The following is a 26998-nucleotide window of genomic DNA, read 5'->3' on the forward strand; positions in this document are numbered from 1 at the left end:
GGATTCCATGCTGGGAATAGAGCCTACTTAAAAGAATCACAGTGAGCTTTAGTCCAAGTTCTGGGTCTCAGTTTCCCTAAGTGTAAACCGTTAAACAGGTAAAACAATGTTGGCCCACTGTGTGTGACTAGGGGTGCTATTAGGAAAGGCACAAGACACAAATAATCCCACTATTTCGTGCTTGCTCATGATGAGAGCAAAATGCTAAAATAACATATTAACTTGGGAAGTATATTCCTTTAGCTTAGGGATGGTGGGGTCACTTGATCAAAACTTTTAAGAGTGGTGGTTGTGAGCTGGGGTAATTGGAGTGAGCCCATTCTCTGGGTCAGAGGGCAACAGGCAGGGTTTAGGAAGGTCCCAGACAGAGAAAGCCAAAACTGCAGCAGGTCAAACTCACTCAGAGCAACTTCCAGACACCAGGGAGCATTTGCATATGGGTGGGTTCTCAGGTCAGTGTTCTTAGAGTCATGAACACTCCCCCTAAGAAAAACAGGGTTCCCCCATCCAATTCCGCCCCACCCCACCAGAGGCACTGAGCAACAGAGGCCTATAACCAATTATGTCACAGTTTCCAAATCAAGACCAAACTCAAAGTTATGGCTCAATGACCAAAAAATGAAACCAGTACTTTAAGTGCTCAATTTAATTCAGAATGGAAAACTGTCTGATGTGTTATTCTATAACATCAAAAAACTAATACCACCCAAACCTATACATGACCAAGATCTTATTTTTGGCATTCTCATGGTCTTCCTAGGATTTTCCTTTGCTTTTTAAGTTTCATTATTTCTTTCACAAGCCAAGTGTCATGCCCTTAAGGATCAGTTCTGATGTTCAAAGGCACGTACAGGGTCCTCATCACAAGGCTGCTCTTGCACATTTCCCTTCTAAGTAGAGAGAGAAAGGCAATGAGGTGAGATCCAATGCTTAGAATAGTCCATTTTTCAGAATCACTGGTGAATTGTTGCTGAAGACCTTTGCAGAAACAAGATCTGGGCAGTGAGCAAGGGCAGTAAGAAAACTCCATTCCCAGGGGCACCTGGGTGGCTCAGTCGTTGAGCGTCTGCCTTCGGCTCGGGTCATGATCCCGGGGTCCTGGGATCGAGCCCCACATCGGGCTCCCTACTCTGCAGGAAGCCTACTTCTCACTCTCCCACTCCCCCTGCTTGTGTTCTCTCTCTCTCTGTCAAATAAAATCTTTAAAAAAAAAAAGAAAAAGAAAACTCCATTCCCAGAGCTAAGCTCAGAGCATGGAACAAGGCAGGTTCTCAACATGGTTTCCCAATATTCTCTCCCTTGTCTTTCAAGATCTCATAAAAGTCTGGATGGTAAAGGTAGAAACATGAATGATTCATATCCTCATTCCTCAATCCCAGCAAGTTTCTGAGAAGTGGAAAATTCTAGGGGTAACAAACATTTAGAAATTAATTCAAGCAACTCTAGCTCTGTAATCAAGCACAACACTTGGCATGTGAACAATGCTCAGTGAGCTCTTACTGAATGAGAGGAAATCAGCAACCTACCTAAAACAAAATGACCTGCAATCAGAGATCACGGTTTCCGTATCTGTAGCCGCACTAACATCGGATACTTGCTACGCTCTGGTTTTCCCAAAGAACTTTCTCTAATCGCAAGCTGCAAGAAGCTGGCTGACCCCAGAGATAAGCAGTCTAGCGTACCTGGTTCATGTGGCTAGTCTGAAAGATGCATTGTTTCATTGCAGGGCTGGGCCCTAACTGTTGGTACCTTTTTGTCTCTCAAGTGAACTTGGGCAATGTCTGGATACAGGTGGAATTCTTAGGGAATTCTTGATCATGGGGTGCCTGTTGAGAACTTCTGAAACCAACCTGTTTTGATGCCATGAATGTCTCTGATACTTATCTCTGTGGAAGAAAATGTTTCTCCAAGAAGGGGTGGGATGGGGAGACCAGGTCATGACACTTACTCAACATCCCTGATGGAGTGGCAGCTGTGCAAGGAGCTTTTTGGACATTGTTCTTTTTCTTTCTTTCTCAAATATTTTATTTATTTATTTATTTATTTATTTATTTATTTATTTATTTATTTGAGAGAGAGAAAGAGTGAAGGGGAAGGGCGGAGGGAGAGAGAGAAAATCTCAAGAAGACTGTGCCGAGCACGGAGCCCAACACAGGGCTTGATCCCATGTCCCTGAGACCATGACCCGAGCCAAAACCAAGAGTCGAACACTCAACCGACTGAGCCACCCAGGCACTGCCAGACATTGTTCTATTTGATGCTCACAACAACTCTCTGGCGTATTTGACAGATAAAAAGATCTGCCAGAAATTGAGGGTTACCAGAAAGGAGGTGGGTGGGGGATGGGTGAAATGGGGGATGGGTGAAATAGGTGATGGTATTAAGGAGGGCACTTGTCATGAGCACTGGGTGTTGTATGGAACTGCTGAATTACTACACTGTACACCTGAAATGAATATTACACTCTATGTTAACTAACTGGAATTTAAATCAAAACTTAAAAGAATATATGTCAGGGAGGTAGTAAGTCGAGTCCAAGGTCACAGAGGTAGAAAGGGGCAGTGCCAGGTTTAGAATCCAGATTTGAACATGCACTGGTAAATGGTCTCTGTGGAAGTGTTTTTAGTAATTAGGGGTATAGCATTCCTTACAATCATAATTACTGAAGAATCCTGTAATAAATTCTGTTCTTAGAGCCTCCATATCCTGAGCATTCTACAATGGAACATGACTCTCTCAACTTTTGCTGTCAACTGCATAATTCGGATTTATATAATAGCAGATAAGGGGAACTGCAATGTGGATATTCCTTTGGGGAAAAGAGCCCCTTTCTCTAGAAAATACATATATTTCGTATTTTTATATTTGCCATTAGCACTTGGGTAACCATCAATAAACTGAGCAGAGATTGATATACATGCAAAAACTTGAAGAATTTTCTAGGCTCTCCCACCTGAGGCACACAGTAGTAGCAATCCTGCCAAGAGGCCCCTTTATTAGAACATTAAATATGTCAAATCTTGGTTCATTCAAAAGGTACTTTGCGAGGCCTTTGTTATGGAGTTGCATTCAAGATGATCCTCTAACAACCCATTTATGAAATATGCAAATTTCGATGCAGTGGCAGAAGGTACAACTGTGACCACAGACCCGGGAACAGCCACTGGGATACTTACCCTGAGTGTGAAAATTAAATTTCTGAAGAAAAACAGGATAAATATGGTGAGAAGAACTTTTATAAACATAGCTGGATAACTACTGCCAAAGGAGGTGTTTCATTTGGCAAGAATCAAGAAGTCTAAAACCAGGCCTTAATGTCAGAGGAGCTTGTAACTGGAGAGGTGTCACAGAGCCTCGTGAAGCCTTCTGGAAGCCATCAGCCCAGACCCAGAGCGTATGCTTGGAGGCTGGCTCTGGCCTCTGCCGATGATGCCATTACTGTCGCTCCCCATTTTTTTATGTTTGGGAGGGAACTCCAGATGCCCCTTCACCTCTGCCTGCCTACCACATATTAAAGGATTTATGTATCTATACAAAAATCTATATTAAAAAGAAAAAATATATATATAAAGTAAAAACTGGCCAAAGAGCCTATTAGAGGAAGTAAAATATTTGAGACCTTACTTAGATGTACTTTTAGGATCTTGCAGTCACAAGACTCTGTTCAAAAGGGCTGTACAGGGCGCCTGGGTGGCTCAGTTGGTTAAGCGACTGCCTTCGGCTCAGGTCATGATCCTGGAGTCCTGGATCGAGTCCCGCATGGGGCTCCATGCTCTGCAGGGAGTCTGCTCCTCCCTCTGACCCTCCCCCCTCTCATGTGCTCTCTCTCTCATTCTCTCGCTCTCAAATAAATAAATAAATAAAATCTTTTAAAAAGGGCTGTTCAAAAGTCAAAAGTTCAAAATTCCATATCCTATTTAAGTTTTCCCAATATGTGAAACCCAAGAAGTAGGCCAACCATTAGCAAGTTATTCCCTGTACCCCAGTGCAGTCATTGGAAGTACAGAGAGTGCTGAAAACTTCAGGGCTGAGACAGATTTCAACAGTTTACCACAATGGAGTAACTCAAATCCCAGGAAATGCACTATTTAGATATGGTAACCAACAAAGAACAAAGTTTGAGCAATAATCTTTTATTATATTAAGAACAACTAAACAGAACATGTCCTACTTCTCATGTTTCAGTGATAGGGGGACTCCGAAGGGTCAACACTTCATGAGACTCAGAAGAACAGAAACCCTCACAATGGCTCCCAAAAGCTCCCTTTGCACACACAGGGACAGTCTGTGGACAGAACCATTGTCTAGGTTCTGTTGCCTCTAGAAACCAGAGGGAAACACAATAGCCCTGAAACATTCCCATGACAATGTGCCCCAAAAGTAGTAACAAAAGCTGTTCAACAGCTTCTGGACCTTAGTCTGATTGCTCCACTACTAACTTTTATGCCACATTACATGTCACAAACCTGGACTCTCTCACATTCCCCCTCAGTCCTCTCTGGGGGCGGGGGGAGGGCAATGGGACAAGAGACTATAAGCGTCTGGGATAGACAAAGAGACCAGAGAGAAGTGGAAGGAGCTTTTCCAGGACGTCCCCACCACCAAACCTGGCTCTGGCTCTGCCAGAGCCCCCGCCTGAAGACAGACCACGAGCACATGGCCCTTTGTGGGCCAGGTTGCAAGGAGAGGGGCAGGAAGGACCGTGAGAGAGTGCTGAGGTCAGCTGCTCCTGAGGCTCTGAGTCAGCACCTTCCACACCAGAGTGGCTGTCGGGAAACAGACTTCTCTCCCACAAAACCCCAAATATAACAGCAATCCAAGAGCTTGAAACCCATGGGCACGGTTCCGGAGCGGGAGCCCCAAGCTGACCACACGTGCCAAGGAACCGGGCGCTGGAACCCATCACCCACCCAGGCACTGCTGCCCCCTGAGCTGGCTGTAGTGGAGAGACTAGGAAGGAGGAGCGAGGTGCTACATCGATACGCAGGAACAAGTCCTCCCTGGAGCCAGGCTCAGTTTAAAGTCCTTACTAAATAAGCAAACACAACAATGACGTCATTCCAGAAATTGTTTTCCCCACGAAGACTTGGATAGCTTCACGTTTCAACTAGCTGTTGCTTTCAAGTGAAGGGGTGGGGAGGGTAATTGGCTTTTAGCAGTGTTTTTTTCTTCTTCCAAACATATTAGCAAATAGTGTCATGAAACTGTTCCTCCCTTCCCCTCAGGAGCCAGAAAACAATCCTCTGATACATCTTCATCCAGAAGACTGCTTGTGCCATATTGTGTCCATATTGCCTGGGAGCAGGGGCTTCTAAGTCCGCTGACGTGTGCAGACGTGTTCCAATCAATGAGGTATTAAAGTCATTCAACTTTAAGGGCTGCTTAGGATATAATATTACCTGATAAAACCAAGACACAAAATCGTACACACACACACACACACACACACACACACTAACTTAGAAAAAAAAGTTTGGAAGGAAAGATAGTAACCTCTTAAAGTATGACTGACGGAATTATACACAATTAAACAATTTATTTCATTTCGTTCTACTCTTCTAAAACAGAATAATCCTCCAGCTATCTGACCGAGCACAGTTTTGGAAGGGAGATATGTGAACCAGTGTGGGAGGAAGGAGTTCCTCCAGATGGACCAGATGGTCCAAATTAATCCTGGTCACCAAGAAGGAGGCAGACAGCAAGGACTGACCACATATCTCTCAATGGAATAATGTTTCAAATTTTCTTTAATGAATGTGTATGGCTTTTCAAATGGGGAAAAAAAAAGACATCCCACCCCAGCCATCCTGAGATGTTAGTGACTTGAAGTACCGTGTATGTGGAAGTCTCCAGGGCTTCAGTAATCTTCCTTCTCTCTACCCAGGGACATGTGAGAGTCTCTCAATACTGCAGGATTGTATGGAGTGAAGGGAGAGAAACAGCAGCCAGGGAGAATTCTGAAATGCAAGATTAACTCAAAACTGTGAGTTCTGGTGGCTGAACAAAAAAGCTATGTATTCTCTCAATTACAGAATATTCCTGCCTCCAAAATGACAAGTTTTCCCTACTGAGACCACTCACACCTCATCTACCACCTGCCCTGCACCGCCAGGCTCTTTGCTGTATTCAGAGAAACCTAACATCTGAGGAAGGGAGAGGAAGCATCTACCACGCACTGGGCCCTATCTCCTACCAAGCACGATGCCAGGTCCTTCGTCTATGTCTTCTTCAATTTTCAAAATAATGCAGAAACGAAGGGTGGCGAGCCATTTTGAGACAGGAAAACCAAACGTACGAGAGAGAACCCAGGCAGTAGGCTGATGAATTATGGGGATGGAATCTGCACACGTCAGCGGACTTAGAAGCCCCTGCTCCCAGGCAATATGGACACAATATGGCACAAGCAGTCTTCTGGATGAAGATGTATCAGAGGATTGTTTCTGGCTCCTGAGGGGAAGGGAGGAACAGTTTCATGACACTATTTGCTAATATGTTTGGAAGAAGAAAAAAACACTGCTAAAAGCCGGTTACAGACACTGCCAGCCTCCTTGGAGCTTTTTAGTGCTGGTGAAGGGACTGGGAAGTCCACCCCCCACCCCCCTGCTGGAACTTCTGAGGCACAGCCTGGTGGTTTACAGTGGCAGCCCCTCCTGCACTGATCAGAGGTGGTGGCATTGACTTAGAAAGGACCCAGTGCTTGGCAAGTCCTCCTTCTGTGCCAGGCTGTGCCCTAGGTACTGTATACACATGCTCTATTTTTCACAAGAGCTCTAAGCCCAAAGTGACACAAGCATCAGGTGGTGTTACTGGATTTAGACCCAGGACTGCCTGATCCTAAGTACTTTTTCTGCTAACTCAGAAAGAACCATCCAGTGAGTCCCAGTCTATCATCTCTTTGCCAGAGGAAGAGCAGATCCCCTGATGCATGGTCAACATATCAAATCCTAATTCTGCACTCCGTGACATTCCTCTATGACATTCACATGCCCTGTACCTTCTGGGGCAGTCCCAGTTGTGAACATGCTGGTCCCACTGCTCCCGTGGGTGCACTCATACTTGTCTCACTGTGCGGTCTGCCCCAGGAAGCCTCACCCACAATGGGGCCACCCTCAGCACTTGCTCCTTCCAAAGAGGGATGGTCATTCCTCCCACAGTGACAGGTCATTTATATGCTCTGATTTGCCTCCCATGTTTCTGCTTTATCTTCCTTATAATACTCAAATTTCCTTTCAAATCAATACTTCCCAACTGGAAGACCGCTCTCAAGGGAGGAATCCCAGCAACAGCAGAATACGCAGCAGAAGAAACTACAGTCCTACCTAAAATGGTTCCACTTACTGTATTTGCAGGCAGCACTGGTGTCAGACGGAATGCCCCCTCTGAGACATGATTTTACAGTATCTCATTGGAATGCAACTCCCAGAATTGGAAGTGCCCAACTGTAATTTAACTGGAATCCATGGAAAGTCTTACGCATAGATTAGAAAACTTAAGTGCTCAAACAGGACACAACAAAAGCTTGGCTTGACTAGAGTTAACTTGAAAAATTAAGACACTTCAGCTTTTGGTAGTGAAGTTCCAGAACGACTCAACAGTATAATGTGATCATTTAACAGAAAAGAAAAGAGAAAGCGGGTATCTTGTTAGGATGTGCTAATGGAAGCAGAATGTCCAGATCACAGAAATGTTCAGCTGAACTCTGGGCTGGGCCCTCGCCCTCCAGAATGACAAATAACACGCTCAGTGCTGAGAAGCACCCTTAACAAACTGATGGAGTCCTCAGAGGAGGAGGAGACGTGGTGGCTAGTGTAGAAAGAAAAGAGAACAGAGAAACTTAAAGAAATTTTCAGATGTTTGACAGGCTGTCACATGGAAGAGGGTGTCTAGAATATGAATCAGTGGGTGGCAATTACTGAGAAACAATTTTCTGTTCAATCAAAAGAAACTTCCAAACCATGTCTGTGGGAGGCAGAATGACCGCCCCCAAAGATGACCACAGGAGGCAATCAAGAAGAGACTAAACATCTACCTGAATGGAATGCTGTGCGAGGAAGTCCTGGATGACCCCCACACACCCCTGTGACTCTGGGAGTCCACAGACCCACGGCAGGTCCTTCTGCCGTTGTATTCAACACGCTGGTCCCCACCCCCAGGCCCGGTGGCCCGCAAGGGCTTGCCCTCGCCTTCTCCCCGGAGAACAGCGGTTAGTCAGTACAAGTCACCCTTTGGGTGGCAGATGCCCTAGTGGTGCCCGGGCCTGGCTCAGCGCTAACGTGCTTGCGGGGTGCCTACCTGAGCAGAGGACTCCTTTGTTCCTGGCACAGGAGAAGTTGTCACACTGGCAGAAAGCGCCGTAGATCTTCCCGAACTCGCTCTCGAAGCAGGAGCACTGGTTGCAGCTGCACTCCCCGCGCCCGCTGCACAGGGGCTTGCCCTCGGCTTCCCGGCACAGGTTCTGGTACCCGCTCTGGCTCTCCCCTTCCTGGCACTCACACCTGGTGCCCAGGTGGCCGGGGTTGCACTCGCACAGGCCGCACACGTAAGTCCCGTTCCCGCTGCACCTGGCGCTGTCGGGCTCCAGCCCCGCGCTGCAGCTGCACTGGCAGCTGTAGGTGACCCCCACCTCCAGGCTGTCCCGGAAGCCCACGGGCCGCAGCGTGAACGTGTGCTCCGCGGGCCTGCCCGGGCAGCTCCGGGCCTCCGCCGACACTTCGAAGGACGCCTGGGCGGGAAGAAGAGAGGGGCCGTTGCGGCGTGGCCGGCCAGGGCCTCCCGGCCACCCCGGGGCCCGGCCCGGGGAACCGCCCCCACCGCACGCCCCGCCCCCCAGGCCCTGGACCGAGAGCTGCGGCTGAAGGCCGGAGGAGGAGGGGGCCCAGACGCGCGGGCGCGCTCTCGGCGGAGGCGGCGCAGGCGCAGGTCCGCGGCACTCAGGCGCGCCGACATTCCACAGGCACGTGACCTCTTCCTCCTCACGGCCCCGACGGAACGAGGACGCGCTCAAGGGCACGCGGTTCTAGCTCCCCTGCGGTTCACTTTTATCCGACCCGCTCCCCTCTCCATTTTCAAAGTCACTCATTCCGTGAATGCTTACTGGGCACCTCCTCTGAGCCGGGCGCTGAGCTACACGTGCCCCCGACGTCACGGAGCACGGGGCTCCACACACCCTGGCAACTGCCGGCCCCTCTGCAGAAGGGCTTCCTCTCCTGCTGGCCAGGGGACGAGGGGCCCCGGGCCCCTTCCGGAGTGTCTGTCTCCCCACAGACACGCCTGAAGCCTCGCTCTGCCCCCGTGTCTCCCCGGACCGGCCCTCACGGCCGCAGCCACCTTCCCCAGTCACGGCCCGTGGTCGTAAACAAGCGTCATCACAGACCAAACGCGCCCGCACACGGACAGGCTTTTTCAACAAAGCCCGTGAAGAAGTGTCGCTAACTCCTGCGCTGCTCCCGGGTCGCCCGCTGCAGACGGCAGGGCGGGAGAGACGCGTCAGCCGCCCGCACGGCTGCGAGGCGAGCGGAGGCCGGCGCGGCTCGGCGGCGTTCTCCCCGGAAGCGGAGCGCCGTCCCGCCACCTCCCGGCCTCCCACGGGACAGGAGCCGAGTGTGGCTGGTCAGCCAGGCTACGCCGGGCCCGGCGCGTGGAGCTCCACAGCCAGGTAGCCGCCCGCCCTGACCAAAGGCCCCCCTGAGACGCGTCTCCCCGGACGGGGGGCGCTCCCGACGCGGACCCGGGCCTGCGCCCATTCCCCCCACTGACTCACTGCGGCGCGCCGAATGGCTTTATTTTTCAAGAGACTCCTCAGGCCGTTCTGAGGCTCAGAATGGGTTAGAAACCACCTGCCTTGGGCTAGAGATGACCGAAGCCTACAGACGGGAAGGGGGTGGGGTGCCTGACCGAAGCTACCCGTGGGGTTGTCAAGAATGCAGAGGTGAACATCCCTCCCTTTGGAGAGAAGCCATGACTTGCTCAAGGCCACCACTTCCCGGGGTTACAATGGTGTAGGACTTGTTCAATGAAAAGTCCTCGCCTCCCAGCCATCAAAAGGAATGAGATCTTGCCATTTGCAACGACGTGGATGGAACTGGAAGGTATTATGTTGAGCGAAATAAGTCAAAGAGAGAAAGACATGTATCATATGACCTCACTGATAGGAGGAATTCTTAATCTCAGGAAACAAACTGAGGGTTGCTGGAGTGGGGGGAGGGGTGGGAAGGATGGGGTGGCTGGGTGACAGACACTGGGGAGGGTATGTGCTATGGTGAGCGCTGGGAATTGTGCAAGACTGTTGAATCACAGATCCGTACCTCTGAAACAAATAATGCAATATATGTTAAGAAAAAAAAAAAGAAGAAGAAGGTAACAGGAGGGGAAGAATGAAGTGGGGGAAATCGGAGGGGTAGATGAACCATGAGAGACGATGGACTCTGAGAAACAAACTGAGGGTTCTAGAGGGGAGGGGGTGGGGGGATGGGTTAGCCTGGTGGTGGGTATTGAGGAGGGCACATTCTGCATGGAGCACTGGGTGTTATGCACAAACAATGAATCATGGAACACTACATCTAAAACTAATGATGTAATGTAGGGGATTAACATAAGAATAAAAAAAAAAGAAAGAAAAGTCCTTGCCTCCCAAAGGCATCTGGGGCTCAGAAACGGAATAAGTGGCAAAGAAACAGCCAAGAGCCAAAGGGATTTAGTTACTGAAAGACTGAGGAGTGTCCATCTGGGAGCATAACCTGCCCCCAGGGAAACTTGCCTGCATCAAGGGACAAAGTAACAAGAGAAGTCAATCTCCCGAGTCTTCCCAATGTGTCTGTGTTTGCTGGAGAGTAAGTGGAGAAGCCAGGGGAGTCCCCGGATCAGTGGGAGCAGCCAGTGACCCAGGATTTAGAAAGGCTCATACACTGGCTGGCTGGCCGGGGGAATGAGGAAGACTGGCCTTTAGGCAGTTCTGGTGGCTTTCCTCAGCCAAAGCTTTGGTCTAACCCAGGTCCTCGCTGTCAGGCCCATGCAGCCTGGCGTGTGGCCAGCCATCTGATAAGCAGAGAGCAGCTCTAACTCAGCCACTGGTCTCCCAGGTCCTGCTGGGCACAGGAATGCTATAAAAAGCACTTCAGGAACAACAAGTAAATCTGTTCTGCTACCTTCCTTTCAGAGTCCATTTCCCTGGGGGATCAGGAAAGAATCCAGAGTCTGTCAGGCCCCTGGAAAGAGACTTTTTCCTGATTACTGTGGACTTCAACTGATACTCAAGGCTCCCCAGTTCCTGGAAACTTTCCATCTCCCACTCCGAGATTCCAGAGGAAGGTCATGGACATAGCAGCCCTCCCTCCCATCTAGTCTTGTTATTTGAGCCTCACTGGGATGCTCCTGGTTTCCCCGCAGGGCTGTTGGCCTGATCCATGCTTTCAAAAGGGCTGCCCAGCCCCCACCCCAAACCCACCAAACCCGGGGCTGTACAGATGCCAAGTCCACCAGGCGCTCATTGAAACAAAGTGCTGGGCATGGGCACAGGCTACAGGGCCCCAAAGCAGGGGACAAGAGAGGGGGACGCTGTGGGAAGCCCGTGATGGGACTCACTAAGTCCTTTGTACTGGGCGTTAGTGCTTGCTGCACGGCTGGCCACTTGCATACTGATTTGTCAAAGTCAGTTCATGAGAAAACCAACGCCCAGTGGCCGGGCCCACTCAGTCAGCACTGGCTGGTGTTGGGACCAGAGGAGGAAAATTAGGGAAACACTGAAATCACTGGAGAAGAGAACCTCATTGGATTTGACACTTAGAAGGTTTTATTCAAGGAGTATTTCTTTTGTCCTTCACCCCCTGCCACCTCTCCTGCTTCCTGCCTGGAGAGATCTCTTAACCCAGAGAACACAGAAGAGTCACAAAACCATGGCCTCTGGTTGAAAGTGACCATAAAGCCTCTGCCTGCCCCCCTCTCCCCCTACTGCTCCTGCAGGAAGCTTTAGTTACAAGGGTGTGAGACTCACCTGGCTGCCACTTGAACCCAGCTGTCCCAAGGCTGCACCCACCTACCCCCACCCCCGCCATGGGCCATGTCCTCATCTACAGGACAGACCCAGAGATACCCGATGACAGTTACACCCTGACTGTTCTTCCTAATCCCTCTTCCCTAGGTAAGTCCCTGAGCCCTTCTGCCTACCTCCTGCCATTCCCTGAATTGTCCACAGACATCCCAAGTCATGGCACTGAAGAAGAACACCCACCTGCCAAATAACAGCCAGATACCTTAGCTTGGCACCTATGTCCTACCCATATGGCCCACGCCTGCCTCAGGCCCCAACCCACTCTCCTCAGCTGCTTCCCACCTGCAAAAGGGCAAAGCTTGTTCACACGCTCAGACTCACCTACTGCTCTGCACATGCTATGCCCACTGATGAGACCTCCCCATCCTCCCTCTCCATGCCTGGAAAACCTCTACTCATGCTCCTCAGCTCAAACAGCACCCCTCTGTGAGGCAGGTCCTTTGTCCTTGGGGCTGCTGGGACACCATGCCCAACTTTTATAGCTGTACCCCTCACCCTCTATGGGGCTGACTCATCGCATGCGTATTTCCTCTGCCAGATTTGTCCTTGAGACCAGTGTTAGGGGGGAAGAGCCCACATACTCAGGAGCAGGCCTGGCTGCTGAAGCCCAACTGTGAGCCCTCTAGAGAAAGCTCAGTCTGGGACAAGGGACAGAAGTTTGCCTTCCCGGCCCCAGCTGGGAAAGCATAAGTGCATCTCCCCTTCAGCAAAAAGGGGGCTGAGTGAGAGCCCCCCTCATTCCCCTGCCAGGGCTGGCTCCGTGGGCCTGGGCCTTTGTAGTCCCAGGGCCCCACATTCAGAAGGGCCCAGTGCTCAGTTTAATCCTCTGCTGTTGTCATCTTCAAATTCTGTATTTTTGAACAAGGACCCCAGGGATATTTTGATTTTCCACTGGGTCCTGCAAATTATGCAGCTGATTCTGCCCCCGTGCTTCCAGGGCCCTCCAAGAGCATGCCTCTCGTGGCTGGCATGGCCCTGGCGGGCAGCAGCTTATCCACTGTGACAAGTGGTTGCTGCCCTGTGCCAGTCTATTTCCATCCAAGAAAACGAGAACTCCACCCCCTGTGCAGTAGAGCCAGGGGCCATGGGACAGCAAGACAACAGTGGAACAACGAGCCACCACGGGAGACTTCCCTCTGAGCTGAAGGGAGGCCGCTGGCCCACCCGTACAGAAGAGCTGTCCAGGGCAATCAGTGTGGACGAAGCACCTTTCTTCTGTTTCTATTTCAGCTTCTCTATTAAATCATCCCAACACATCAGAGATTTTTTGTTTTTGTGAAAAAATGCCATTTAAAATCTTTCGGGGGGGAGGGTGCACCTGGGTGGCTCAGTCAGTTAAGCATCTGCCTTCAGCTTAGGTCATGATCTCGGAGTCCTGGGATCGATTCCCATGTCAGGCTCCCTGCTCCGCAGCAAGTCTGCTTCTCCCTTTCCTTCTGTGATCTCTCTCACTCCCTCTCAAATAAATAAATAAAATCTTAAAAAAAATTTTTTTTGTTTAAATAATAAAATCTTTTTTTGTCTTCAGGACAATGTCCCTACTTTCCTGAGCTATTCTAGCAAAAACAAAAATCTGTACACAGGGGTGTCTGTACATAGGTGATAATGATGCCACCTGGGCTTCCTAGAAAGCTTTACTTCCCAAGTGCATGAGGTAGAACAGACTCTGGCATCAGTAGTTTCAGATTGGACTCCAGGTGCTTGTGGCTCAACAGCAGCAGGACTTCCAGCAAGTTTCTCAGGTCCCCCTGGGAGCCCCAGTCTTTCTCACCTCAAGTGGGGAAGTAACATCTACCTTACAGGTGCTGCAGGAAGCAGAGGAAGTCCCTCCTGCATGCAGTACAGCCCATCATAAATCCCCATGAAATGGTACACGGGTTATTCCCTCCATGATAAGGACGACTAGTCAAGTGACCGAGGTGTGAGTTGCAAGTCCACCACTTAGTTGGGGATCTTGGGCAGGTTGTGACACTCCCAAATCTCAGGATGCCCAGCAGCAATGAGTGCAGCATCCCGTTCCCCACCTGAGCCACGGGGTGTGCACACTGAATGAGGTAAGGCGCATAAAGGCACTCAATAAACTACGTTCCCTGGGGGAGGGGGGGGGCCTTCTTTGATATCATACTTTGCTCCAAAACGAACCCTGTGAAACAGACATGAGAGAACAGAATCATAGGCAGCAAGAGGCCAGGGAAAGGTGGTCTAGGGTACCAGCAACACAGCCAGAAAGCCCTGGCTCCACTTTTCTCACCTGTCAACATGAATAACACTACCTTGCTCATAGGGAAGTGGTGAGGAACACAGAGCTAACTCACTATCTTTCCTAAGGCTAACTGCACCTGCCTCTTAGGTCTGTGAGGAACCCCAATATTCTTAAAAGGATTTTCTCAATTTTGCTTAAGGCAGCATCAATTGCCTGAGTTTCTTGCATCCAAAAAGAAATCCAACTTTATGTCATTATTATCAACAAACACCAGTTCCTTTGACCTTCCTGGTTTCCAGACAATTCATCATGACACTTGCTTGTCTCCTGTGCTTTGAAAAAAAAAAAAAAATAGGAGAGAGAACTGAACACAGAACTCCAGATGCAGCGTGACCCACACAAAGAAGAGTGGGACCATTCTCTCTGGGGTTTCAAAACACTTCTGTTAATGCAACCTCAGTTGGCTTCTTTTCTTTTTTTAAGCAACACTGTTTATTCACATTAAGCCTTTTGAGTATCAGTATCTGCCAGATCCTTTTCTTAAAAACCACTATCAAACCAAATTTCCTCTACCCTGTAAATATTCTGAGCTAAATGCGGGATATCAGTCCTGTGATTTCAACCCAGCTGAATTTTGAAAGTTATTTTATATCTTGGTTTTCCTGTATTATGAGATAAACTGTGTTCTCCAGTTCTGTGACCTTCTCACATTTGATAAGCAGGTCTTCTGTGAGTTCAATTGCAGCCAGTAGTGAACATGGACAGATGAGAAACATTTGGAACCTCACTCAAGTCTTCCTCCAGCTGACATTATTAACACTTTTAAGAAGCAAGTTTACTTAGCTACGAATCAGCCTAACTGTGCTATCATCGACTCCCACTATTTATCTTACTCATGAGGATGCCATTAGACATTGTCAAGAACCTTCCTGAAACCCAGGCATCTCGTGTACGCTGGATCCTCTTTCTCACCTCTGTCCCACTGCACCTATTTCTTCAGGTAAAGAGCTCCTCTTTTGGGTGCTTTTTATGCTTTTCGCTTTCCTGACACACTGCACCAGACATTCCACCCACAGATCTATGGAATTCACTTGTGTGTCCCTTTCTCTGGTGATCTCTGCCTCCTTCCATTTTTTCATAACTGTCTCTTTCAACCCTGTGACCACTGGGCTTTTGTGGTTTTCAAAAAATCATCTGGACTGATGAATCATTACAACAGATCCAGATAACATAAACATATTGCAAAATCTGACGAGTATTAAATATAAAATTTTATCAGAAGTGCCTCTTTAAGGAGATGAAGCTTTCCCCACCCAAAGAGTTCATGTATACATAAAATATTACTTATTGCTAAATAAGACAGGGATTGATTCTATTCCTATTTTGTATTTGTCTAGATTAAAGCACACCCTCCAAAAAACCTGATTCATATAATTAGGAAGATGGGAATAGAAGGATTTTTGTTACGGCAATGTTACCTTACCCTAGGGGCGCCTTCTGAGTTAAATGCCACAAATAATCATTTTTCACTTTTAATGATGTATCATCTGACAACTTGATTAGGCCCTCCTTCCCTTTTTTTAAACAAAAGCAACTTGGAAGAAACAGGTCTCAGATGAAGATTTATTACTTAGTCATTAGAGTCCCTCACCTTCTCTACATTGATACCATATTTTGAATTGTCCCTTTGTCAGGGCAAGGCGCCACTGTAAGATTTAGAACGGGGGGGGGGGGGATGTACGCCTGTGTGTTGCAAATGGGTGAAGGGCAGCCGTGACAGGGAAGGAGGGAGAGGATCGAGCATGGCACGTGGGAAAGCCCCAAAAGGCCATGCTGAGGGACAACCGGCCATGCAGCTCTACCTACGTCTCTCTGAGCGGTTTCCCTAGAGTCCAGGGTACAAGTCTGCTGATACCCACTTGGCCATCATTAGTGTCTAATGCCCCAAAGATACAGTCATCTATTTCCAAGGTCCCTATAAATTTTTTGGCTTCAGTCAGATTCTTTCATGTGTGGAAGGGAACTTTCTCTCACTGCCTTTCTATATTCTGAGCAGTGGAACGGTCAACGCAACACGGAAAGGATCCGTGGCCTGTGTCTAGCAGCAGGAAGCTCTGGAAGACGTGTGCACAGCTCTCCATCCCCGCTCTGCCTGCCTCTGTGCCCGTGTGTCTTCTGTTTCCATCACCCATGTAAGGCCCTGGCTTGGCACACCAGTACACACACCTTTACGTACAATGTTTCTTCCCCATCGTTATTTATAGCCACTTAATCCACACAAAGCTTCAGTGCCCTCCACTGCTGTGGAGTTACCCACCCCATCAGAGCAAATCAGAAGTGGATGGCTTTCTTCATCTTTTGCAGAAGGGAAAAGCGAGGGTCAGATTATCCAAGGCACAGAGCAAGCTGTCGAAGACTAGGAATGAAGGCCAGTTTTCTTAGATTCCTACCATACTCTCCCACCTAATTTCATGCCTGTCAAATGAAGAAAATAATGTTTTAAAACGCCAAGGGCACAATGTCAACTTGAGGAAGCCTCACGTGGCAATGCACTGAGTGCTGTCTCCTGACTGAAGCTTTCTACCAAGTCCATCTGGCACCCCAAAGACACAGTACAGAGCAGGCGTCCCCCCATGATGTGGAGCTGGAGGACAGAATATAAACCCCTAAAACCCAGAAGCCAAAGAATGATGACCAACGCTAACAGGTATAATTGGGGATGAGAACTTACCGTGTCCCCAATCTTCAGGCCTTCACACTTCCTCTGGCCAGGGTAGGACACACCATCCTGGCAGGTAGCAGTGAAGAAGAGATTAAGATCCTCAGGCTGATCCCAGACGGACACCTCCACTTTAGACCGGATGCTCTGAGCAGACAGAGAAGACGAAGCCAGAACCGTTTAGTACGGGTTGCAGCGGAGATGTTCACCGTCAGTGAGGTTGACAAGGGTCCACCTGCCATATGGTAACTATCTGCTTCCAGGGGGTGACGCTCTGTCCCTGCTCGCCATTCCAGTGTCACCTCTCATCCCACTCAGCTTTGGACATGCAGTTCCTCAAATTTTGCCACGTGCCCCCTTACATGGGCCCGGGACAGTGTTCCCTTAGTCAATGGCTCTTCTCTCTTCTCTTCCCCTGGCCAGCATCTTGTCAACCTTCAAAACCAGTTCAGCAAAACCATTTCTCCTGGAATGCACCCTGCCAATCCTCACACTCACACCCACCCTCCATCAGATGAGGACCACATTCGCTGAGTTTTGAACCACATTCTGAAAGAATAATATCTTACATGGGAATTATGTTCTCAAGATGGTGAATGAAATAAAAATCAAGCCAAAGTTACCCATCAGAATAGAAAAAATAAAAGACCAAAAATATCAAGTGTTGGAAAGGATGGGTGGAGCAAATGGGGCCCTCATCCTGCTGTGTGAATTGGTACAAGCTTTGACAAAACCATTAGGCAACATCTACTAATGCCTGGACCAACCTTGGACCTAGTAATTCACTGTAGGATTATACCCAACAGAGATGCATACTGACCAGAGACATGTATGAGAACGTTTACAGCAACACTGTCCACAGTAGCTAGAAACCAAAACCACCCAAATGCCTGTCAACGGTAGAGCAGACTTTTAACAAAACAATTACGGTGTGTTCACATAGAATACCATACAGAAACAATTAATGAAATATGACATTCCATGACATAGATGAATCTTATGACACTGCCTGAAAGAAGCCAGACACAAATAGCATACATACTGTATGATTCTATTCATATGAAATTTAAAAGGAGGCAAAATTAATGGTTACCCTTGGAGGGATAAACAATGGAAGAGGGCACAATAGGTGGTTCTGGGTGTTAGTAATATTGTTTTTGGATCTGGGTGCTGGATACTATTTAGTTTGTGAGGAGTTTGTGCAAATTTCGCAGAAGCACGCCTGGAAGTTGAAAAACTTGCCACTAAAAATCTCTAAGGAGGACGTACTTTGGTGGCTCAGGCCCAATGAACTGGCTTGTGTCTAGGGGCCACATCTTACAAAAAATAAATGTTTATACACTAAGTACATTCAGTATGGCAGGATGTACACACCCTAAGAGACACACGGATACATGGACCCCAAGATCAAAGGATGACCCTTGAGGCCCGCACCCTCCTTTCTCAGGTGTACTTCAGGGAACATGAACAGATGGCTGGCAGGACTGCCTCTTGCTCTTCTGGGGTTCTTTTCTTTGTTTTTGTTTTGTTTTGTTTTTTCCCTTTTTTGCTGAGCCTGTAGTGCTAAACTTGAATAAGTTAAATATGCAGTTTTCCTAACAAATTAATAGCTTGTTGAAAATACTCCCTGCAAAAAATAGTCTCCCCCTTTGCAACAAATTGTCCAAGTGCTTCTGCAACTCTAAAAATACTCTCTCTCTTAAATCCACTTCCTCGTGTCAGCCTCAACTGGCAGAGAGTTGTGTGAGCATCTTTCAACATACACAGCACTCTCCTGCTGAACACAGTTCTTTACCGAGCTCCTTTCCCCACTGAGCTGTGAGTTCCCAGAGCCCTATCATATTTCTCCCTAGGATTGAAAACAAACCTCTGTTGAATGAATGGATGGATGTTTTAATGGCAGCTATGCTCAGGGGTTCAGACCTAGTGGAAGAAACTTAAAATTATTTTTGAAAGACAGGTCATCATTTTTTTTTACTCCTTATATTGTGCCTTTTATTCCTGTGACTTATTCATTCCATAACTAAAAGCTGTATCTCTTGGGCGCCTGGGTGGCTCAGTCGTTAAGCGTCTGCCTTCGGCTCAGGTCATGATCCCAGGGTCCTGGGATCGAGTCCCACATCGGGCTCCCTGCTCGGCAGGAAGCCTGCTTCTCGGCTCTCCCACTCCCCCTGCTTGTGTTCCTGCTCTCGCTATCTCTCTCTCTGTCAAATAAATAAATAAAATCTTAAAAAAAAAATAAAAATAAAAAAAAATAAAAGCTGTATCTCTCTCTCCCTTTCACCCTTTTTGCCCAATCCCCCTTTCTCCTCCCCCCTGGCAACCATCAGTTTGTTCTCTTCATTTATAAGTCTGATTCTGCTTTTTGTTTCTTTTTTTCTTTTTTTAAGATACCACTTATGAGTAGAATCATATGGTATTTGTGTTTCTCAGTCTAACTTATTTGACTTAGCACAATACCCTCTAGGTTCATCCATGTTGTCACAAATGGCACAATATCTTTTTTATGACTGCGTAATAGTCCATCGTGTATACACACCACATCTACCTTATCCACTGTCTACTTAGGGTATTTCCATATCTTGGCTTTTGTAAATAATGCTGCAATAAACATAGGGGTGCCTGTATCTTTTTGAATCAGTGTTTTCATTTTCTTTGGGTAAATACCCAATAGTGGAATACCTGGATCATATGGTATTTCTATTTTTAATTTTTTTGAGGAACTTCTGTACTGTGTTCCACAGTGACTGCACCAGCTTGCATTCCCACCAACAGTGCATGGGGGTTCCCCTTTCTCCACAACCTCACCAACACTTGCCATTCCTTGTCACTTTGATTTTAGCCATTCTGACGGGTGTGAGGTGATATCTCATTGTGGCTTTGATTTGCATTTCCCTGAAGATTAGTTACGTCAGGCATCTTTTCATATGTCTATTGGCTATTTGTATGTCTTCTTCAGAAAAATGTCTATTGGGGCGCCTGGGTGGCTCAGACGGTTAAGCCTCTGCCTTCGGCTTGGGTCATGATCCCAGGGTCCTGGGATCAAGCTCCCTGCTCATCAGGAAGCCTGCTTCTCCCTCTCCCTCTGCCTGCCACTCCCCCTGCCTGTACTCTCTCTCTCTGTCAAAATAAATAAAATCTTTTTAAAAAAATGTCTATTTAAGTCCTCTGCCCATTTTTTAATCAGATTGTTTTTTGGTATTGAGTTATATAATTTTTTTTTTTTAAGATTTTCTTTTTAAGTAATCTCTACACCTAATGTGGGGCTCAAACTCATGACCCTAAGATTAACAGTCACATGCTCCACCAACTGAACCAGCCAGGCACCCTGAGTTATATAAATTCTTTCTATATTTTGAATATTAACCCTGTATTTGGATACATACATTTGCAAATATCTTCTCCCATTCAGTGGGTTGTCTTTTTGTTTTGTTGATGGTTTCCTTTGTTGTGCAGAAGCTTTTTATTTTGATATAGCCCCAATAGTTTATGTTTGCTTTTCTTTCCCTTGCTTTAGGAGACACATCTAGAAAAATGTTGCTATGGCTGATGTCAGGGAATTTATCGCCTGTGCTCTCTTCTAGAATTTGTATGGTTTCAGGTCTCACATTCAGGTCTTTAATCCATTTTGAGTTTGTTTATTTATTTTTGTGCATATGTTAGAAAGTGTTCCAACTTCATTCTTATGCACGTAGCAGTCCAGTCTCCCCAGCACCGTTTATTGAAGACAGACTTTATTTTCTCCATTGTATGTTCTTGCCTACTTTATCATAGATAATTGACCATATAATTGTGGCTTTATTTCTGGAGTCTCTTTTCTGTTCCACTGATCTATGTGTCTATTTTTGTGCCAGTACCATACTATTTTGATTACTACCGATTTATACTCTAAGACAAAGTCAATTTAAAATATACATATTTTCTAATTGTGAATAACTATGAGAATGAGGTAAATCAGTATATCAAAAAACGGCTAGGTAGATTGGAGCTATGTAAAAAATTACTTAGGATCAGTCACATAAAACATGAGGGTCCTGTGGCTTGGCAACAAGACATTGGGAGGAAACACTAGTGCTCCCTCCCCATGAAGATCTGCTGGAGCTTCCACCTGGAAGCATTAATGGGGGAGAAAGAGCACTGGGGACTGGGACTCCTATTGAATGAACTGGTAACTGTAATGGGTAGAAATCAAATCTGTGTTTCATTCTGGCTGTAAGACCCCAAAGCCTTGTGTTGTGATCTGAAGTTTGTGTTATTCCTACTCCCCATAGGAATCAGAAACTCTTTAAGATGTTGGGGGCAGGGGATAGGAATTGTGGAGATTATTCAGTTCAAACCTGTCAGTTTATGGAAGTGGGAACTGAGGCCAAAGAAAAGGTATCATCCAGGGTCATTCAGCTGCTGAAAGCAGGCAGGACAGAACCAGGCCTTCTCCCTGCAGTGTTCCGACCTTAGAACGTACCGATGGTCAGGTTGCATTCTGGTCATAAGGGTCTATCTCCTGTAAAAGACTACGGGATCCCAGAGGGCAGGACTGTGTTCTGTTTACTGTTTGTTTTTTTTTTTCCCCAAGATACAGATGATGTCTGCCATACATTAGGCCATTGGTATATATTTGCTGAACAAATGAATGAATACATGGAATGGAACATAAAATATAGTAGAGGATCAAAGCTACAGGCAATGCAGTTCTTATGCATGAAGACTTACATATGACTCCTGAAATTCACTTAACTCCTACCAGATCTGCCCCTGAAGATGTTTCTTACTCCTCATCCTAGGACAAGGAGACAATGTCAAGGATGTCAGAAGTTTAAAGGCTATTAACATCCTCAAGCAGGCTAGGTCACATCTACAGTTGCTTTAAGTCAGGCCAGCTGTGGAGTGGGTGGGCGCAGACTGGATGGCAACAATGAAAAGAGGAACACGTGCTCCGCTAGGAGACACATCTACCAAAGCCTCTCCTACTACCCTCCACATGCCAGGCTAGCAGTTTCCAGCTCCTTCTGTTCTTCCCCAATTTGAAAAGAGCGCCCCCGTGATTCTGAGCCCTGTTCCCCTTTCTCAATGTGCCGTAATGCTGGTGTTGTGTGTGTGCACCCAGAGCCTCCCTCTGGGCTCTGGAAGAGAACCTCTCCCCAGCACCGACAGCACAGCCAAACTCCACATTGCTAAACCCTCTTGGGAGGACTTGGTGATCTCTCACAACGAAGAATTTGGCACAGCAAGCAAAAATACGTAAATCAAAGCCCAGAGTTGAAGATTTCACACTATGAAAGCTGTCTACAACAGACTCGAGTCTGTAAGACATGGATTTAAACATACCCTTCCCATCTTGCTCCCTCCTCAGCCTGGCTAAATCCCACAGCTGTTTCATCTGTTACATGTGCTTCAACCAAAATCTCCTCAGAATGTCCCCGCAGATGGTTGGCCAGCTCTCTAGGGGAGGTCAGAGTCAACACCCAAACTTAGTCATCTGCTGCATGACTCACATGGAATCCACCACTAAACACCGAGACGGTAAGGTAACACAGAGAAAAGCAAACAGTCCGGTCACAGCTGGGCTCAGACCCAGGCCAGGGAGAGGAGCAGGTGAAAGGAAAACCAGAGCTAAGTGCACTTAAGGGACACACACACGCCCTCGAGGCCCAGCCCCGGCCTTGGAGTCTGTCAGAAATGACCGGGACCTGTGAAACAGGAACTAGTCAATGCTGAGCACCAACAGGCACCAACGCGGCTTCCACCAACTAGACTGGTCTCCAGATACCTAGCTGTCTCACATTTGTGTAGTTAGTATCTTTAAAATCCCCACTGGGGCGCCTGGGTTGGTTGAGCGACTGCCTTCGGCTCAGGTCATGATCCTGGAGTCCCGCATCGGGCTCCCTGCTCGGCAGGGAGTCTGCTTCTCCCTCTGACCCTCCCCCCTCTCATGTGCTCTCTGTCTCTCTCATTCTCTCTGTCTCAAATAAATAAATAAAATCTTTAAAAAAAAAAAAAAAAACAGGACAATAACTTTGGGCGCCTGGGTGGCTCAGTTGGTTAAGCAACTGCCTTCAGCTCAGGTCATGATCCTGGAGTCCCTGGATCGAGTCCCGCATCAGGCTCCCTGCTCAGCGGGGAGTCTGCTTCTCCCTCTGACCCTCACCCCTCTCATGCTCTCTCTCTCTCATTCTCTCTCTCAAATAAATAAATAAAAATCTTTAAAAAATAAATAAATAAATAAATAAAATAAAATAAAATCCCCACTGAAGGGAGGGGGCGGGAGTAGGGAATTCCCAATGATCCCAACTCTTTGAGCGGATACACATGTTCAGTATCTTGGTGGCGGTGATGGTTTCAAAAATGTGCACCCGTGTCAAAACTTGTCAGATTTTACACTTTATATCTGTGCAGTTTATTTTGTTCACGATCTCAATAATACTCCTTTAAAATAGTTCCACTGAATTTGAATAGTCACTGTGGATAGCATTCCAGAATCAGCCATGTTAAGAGTTGAGTTTCAAATGTTCATTCATAAGTTGTATGTCTCATTTCCTAACACGTTCTTTCATAGGAGCCAGCTGAGCTCAGAGTTAAGCTATGGTCCTGGACTCTTAGAGTTCATCACAGGTGAAATGCAGCTCCTGCCTGGAGAAGATCATTTTCTCTACTCATCCAGACCCCAACTCCTCAGCAGCCAACAGGGCTCTCCGTTCCTCTCCTAACCTCCGCCGTCCACACAGAGCATGTTCCCCAGGTCCCCGGATTTTCATTAAGAAAATGAATTTAGATGTATTAAACCTGCTCAGGGCCACTGCAACATATCTCAGAGAAAGGCATTTACGAGCTCCCACACAGGGAACCAACAATAATGCCTTGTGCTCCCTGGTTTTCAGCGGTCCCACACATAAATGTCAGAGTGTAGAACCACTCAGCCCCACAAAGCACCATTTTCCCACCCAGCCGGTCATTATGCCCTCCTTGATTAAAGCCATGGGAGCAGAGAGCCTAGGCCTTCAGCAGGAAGTGCTCTCGGGGGAGCCCCCAAGGTAGGTCAGCCAGCCTCCCAACAGGATCTGAACTCAGGAGCTACCTAAGGATAGAAATGCTGGGGAAGGGGCTCCTCCCCAGAAACCTAGGAGAGATCCTCACCCCACCCTAGAGCCCAAGATGGGCTTATTCTTCAGCCATTTCTTTTCCAAAGGCCCTGGCCTGGCAAAAGGCAAACTATGGTCACACACACACACATACACACACACGCACCCATGCATGCACACACCCCCCACAGTGACAAAAGGTCCAACAGCAGCCCCTCTCCTTTCCTTACCCAGGGGTCTCTCAGCCCCTGCACCCCCAGAGGGATGGGAAGTGCAGCACCAGGGGGTTCTCTTACTCTGACCCCTCTAGTCCAGTGTCCAGAGCTTGAGGTCAAAGAGGTTCACAGTAAGGAGTGGCCCTCAGAAAGGGGGCGACATTAGCAGGCCTGGGCCCCCTCCCTCACACACACACTCTTCTAAGACACTCTCTCGGTAGGTTATGTTTCCACCCAACGTGGAAATGTGAAAACCACCAAAGGTAAGGTGAACCCGGAAACCCTGGCCTGCTGGGTCCAGTGAAGGCTTAAAAATCAGAGAACAGAAAAGAGGATGTCAGTATGTGGGGAATGGGGTAAGAGATGGGGAAGGAAGTCTTTGGTTTCTCTCAATAGGAAGTTCCAGGAGTGAGGAGGAGGGATTGGAGCATTTGTGAGAAGAAGAGGACCTTTAACTGCACTAGAAGGTGGGGGCGGTTAGAGGACAGAAAACTATCCACAAATCCTCACTGCCTGGACGCTCAACCTCCAGGAGACCAAGTGAGGGCTCTGGGGTCCCCCAGTGGCAAGGACATTACCTCTGGTTCCTGGTCAGCTGAGCAGTATTTTATAACTCAAAACAGGACTGCATCAGTAGGTTGACAAAGTCAACACTGGAGAGGCAGAGCTCCAAATACTCATTTGTGTATCAGTCATGGTTGGGAAAGTAAGATGGTTTTTCTACCACACGTGTGGTGCCAACAGTGGATAATGAGGTTCCCAGAGGTTAGCCCACAAATGTCTTTCTACGTAAGTTTAGGACTAACAGTGCTACTTAAAGTATATTTACTTTATGCATAACTTTGTTTTAACAGGAAGATGCACTCTGAATTCCAATTTGGGAATTACCTGGCCCCACGAGGGGCTGGGTGGACACTGAAAGCTGCAACCCTAGTGGGGCTTAGCAGGGAGGGGAGGGCTGAGGGTACGAACTTGCCAGCACAAGACACTGGGCTTGCCATTCTCCTAAGAAAAGTAGGTCTGAATCAAGTACTTCACGGGTCCACAGAACTGAGGGAAAGGAGGATAGGAAGGAGAGAGGTTTGGGAATCATGGAGCTGGGCTCGGCCTGAGGAAGGGACAGCTAAAGCACGTCTGGGAGTGCCCCACTTACTACTCACAGAGAGCCCAGTCAGTGTGACAAGTTACAGAGCAGAGAACTCACCAGGCCCTCACAGCCTCCCTCTGAAAGGCCCTGATTACAATCAGACCTAAGTGGGCAGGCAAAAGACCTTTTGCTTCTTCTCGGATCCTTATATTCCATTTTAGTCTGCAGCTTGATGTGGAGCTCTAAGGCCTGGGGCATGTTGACTGTCTTGCCCACTGGGAGGCGAGGTCAGCGTGCATGCTTCTCACTTCCTGCCAACACACAGGCAGGATCACCTTGGCAACAGGGCAGGTGCAGAGAACCCGTGCCCACCCAAGCATGGTGCTCCAATGGGCCCAGGCTATCATTAAGTCAGAACCCAAGCATGTCCAGGGGCCACTGGCCTGAGTCTGACTGAGCCATTTGCTGATCACTGGGTTCAACTCTTGATGAGAGTCAAGAGGGCAGAGGCAAGGGGAGAGGATGCATCAAGTCGGATGGCCTTCTCCACCCCAAACCTGAGTGAAGGAGGAAGGCATCAAACTCAAGAGACAGGCAACAAAGGGGTGCCTGGGTGGCTCAGTTGATTAAGTGTTTGCCTTTGGCTCAGGTCATGATCCCAGGGTCCTGGGATCCAGCCCCGCATCGGGCTCCCTGCTCGGCGGGGAGTCTGCTTCTCCCTCTGCCCCTCCCCCAGCTCCTGCTCTCTCTCTCTCTCTCTCAAATAAATAAATAAGATCTTTAAAAAAAAGAGAGAGAGAGACAGGCAAAGAAAGCAGAGCCACACACACCAGCATAATTCACGGCCCACCTGCACGCACATCAGCTCCTGGGGCCTTGGCGGGAGAGGGTGGGGTGGAGGTGGCAGTGGGGAAGAAACTGCTGACTTACATTGTACGCATTGATTATCAGCTGAATGATATTTTTGGAGTCTCCATGTAAAATCTCCACTGTTGTTCCGGGTATCAGGGCTGTGAAATTCTTGAAAAGAAAAAGAAAGGAAGAAGAAATGTAAGCCACTTTTGCCCTTCTATACTGACTGCTCTCCTGAGCTAGACCAGTAAGGACCCTGCAGCACCACATTCTCTCACACCATAAACTGGAGGAGACACCACCAGGCGAAGCGAGAAGAACCGGCTCTGGGGAACGGAGCTGCTACAGCAGGCTGTGAGATACCGACCTCTGAAGGTCTGAGTGCACAGCGCCTGGCAAGACCTGCTCCTGAAGTAGAATGTCCTGCTCCTTCCAGGAGACTTCTCCCCTCTGACATGCAACAGACAACTCTCTGAAATTCCATCCTCCTCTACGGGCAACATAGTCTCGATATTCCTGCCATCTTTTCTCAAGTCTACATAGATCTGTATTCCCAAGTTCAGCTCAAGGACACCCTCAATATCTTCAGCAGGAGCAAAAGGGGAAGCTTTTCCAAGAGTCTCAGCTATGGCCTCTTCCCTGAATAGGGAACTGAGATGTGAATGGTGGTTTCCCAGGGACAGCTGGGTATCTCGGGGTGAAATCCCGTGGCACAGCAGGCAGCCTTGAAGTTGTTGCCTTTCCTCTTTCATTTGTCCTAACGCCTGAGTAGGTCACGTATTAAAGTGCCAGAGACCTCT

General features: G+C 48.0%; 1 protein-coding gene across 2 annotated transcripts in view; it reads right to left on the bottom strand.

Annotated features, from left to right (window-relative positions):
- ITGB5 (integrin subunit beta 5) overlaps positions 1 to 26998 on the bottom strand; it is a 151172-nt gene that overhangs the window by 57198 nt on the left and 66976 nt on the right. For both annotated transcript variants that reach the window (XM_054504234.2, XM_045903018.3), the window contains exons 8-10: positions 26277 to 26366; positions 16981 to 17115; positions 8293 to 8722 (exon numbers count right to left, since the gene is read on the bottom strand). In XM_054504234.2, coding sequence (XP_054360209.1) covers positions 8293 to 8722; positions 16981 to 17115; positions 26277 to 26366 — 655 coding nt within the window. The remainder of the gene's footprint in view (positions 1 to 8292; positions 8723 to 16980; positions 17116 to 26276; positions 26367 to 26998) is intronic.

Source organism: Mirounga angustirostris, unplaced genomic scaffold (assembly GCF_029215605.1).
Source record: "Mirounga angustirostris isolate CCGP_5_RB_7025 unplaced genomic scaffold, mMirAng1.0.hap1 SCAF_1, whole genome shotgun sequence".
NCBI lineage: Eukaryota > Metazoa > Chordata > Mammalia > Carnivora > Phocidae > Mirounga > Mirounga angustirostris.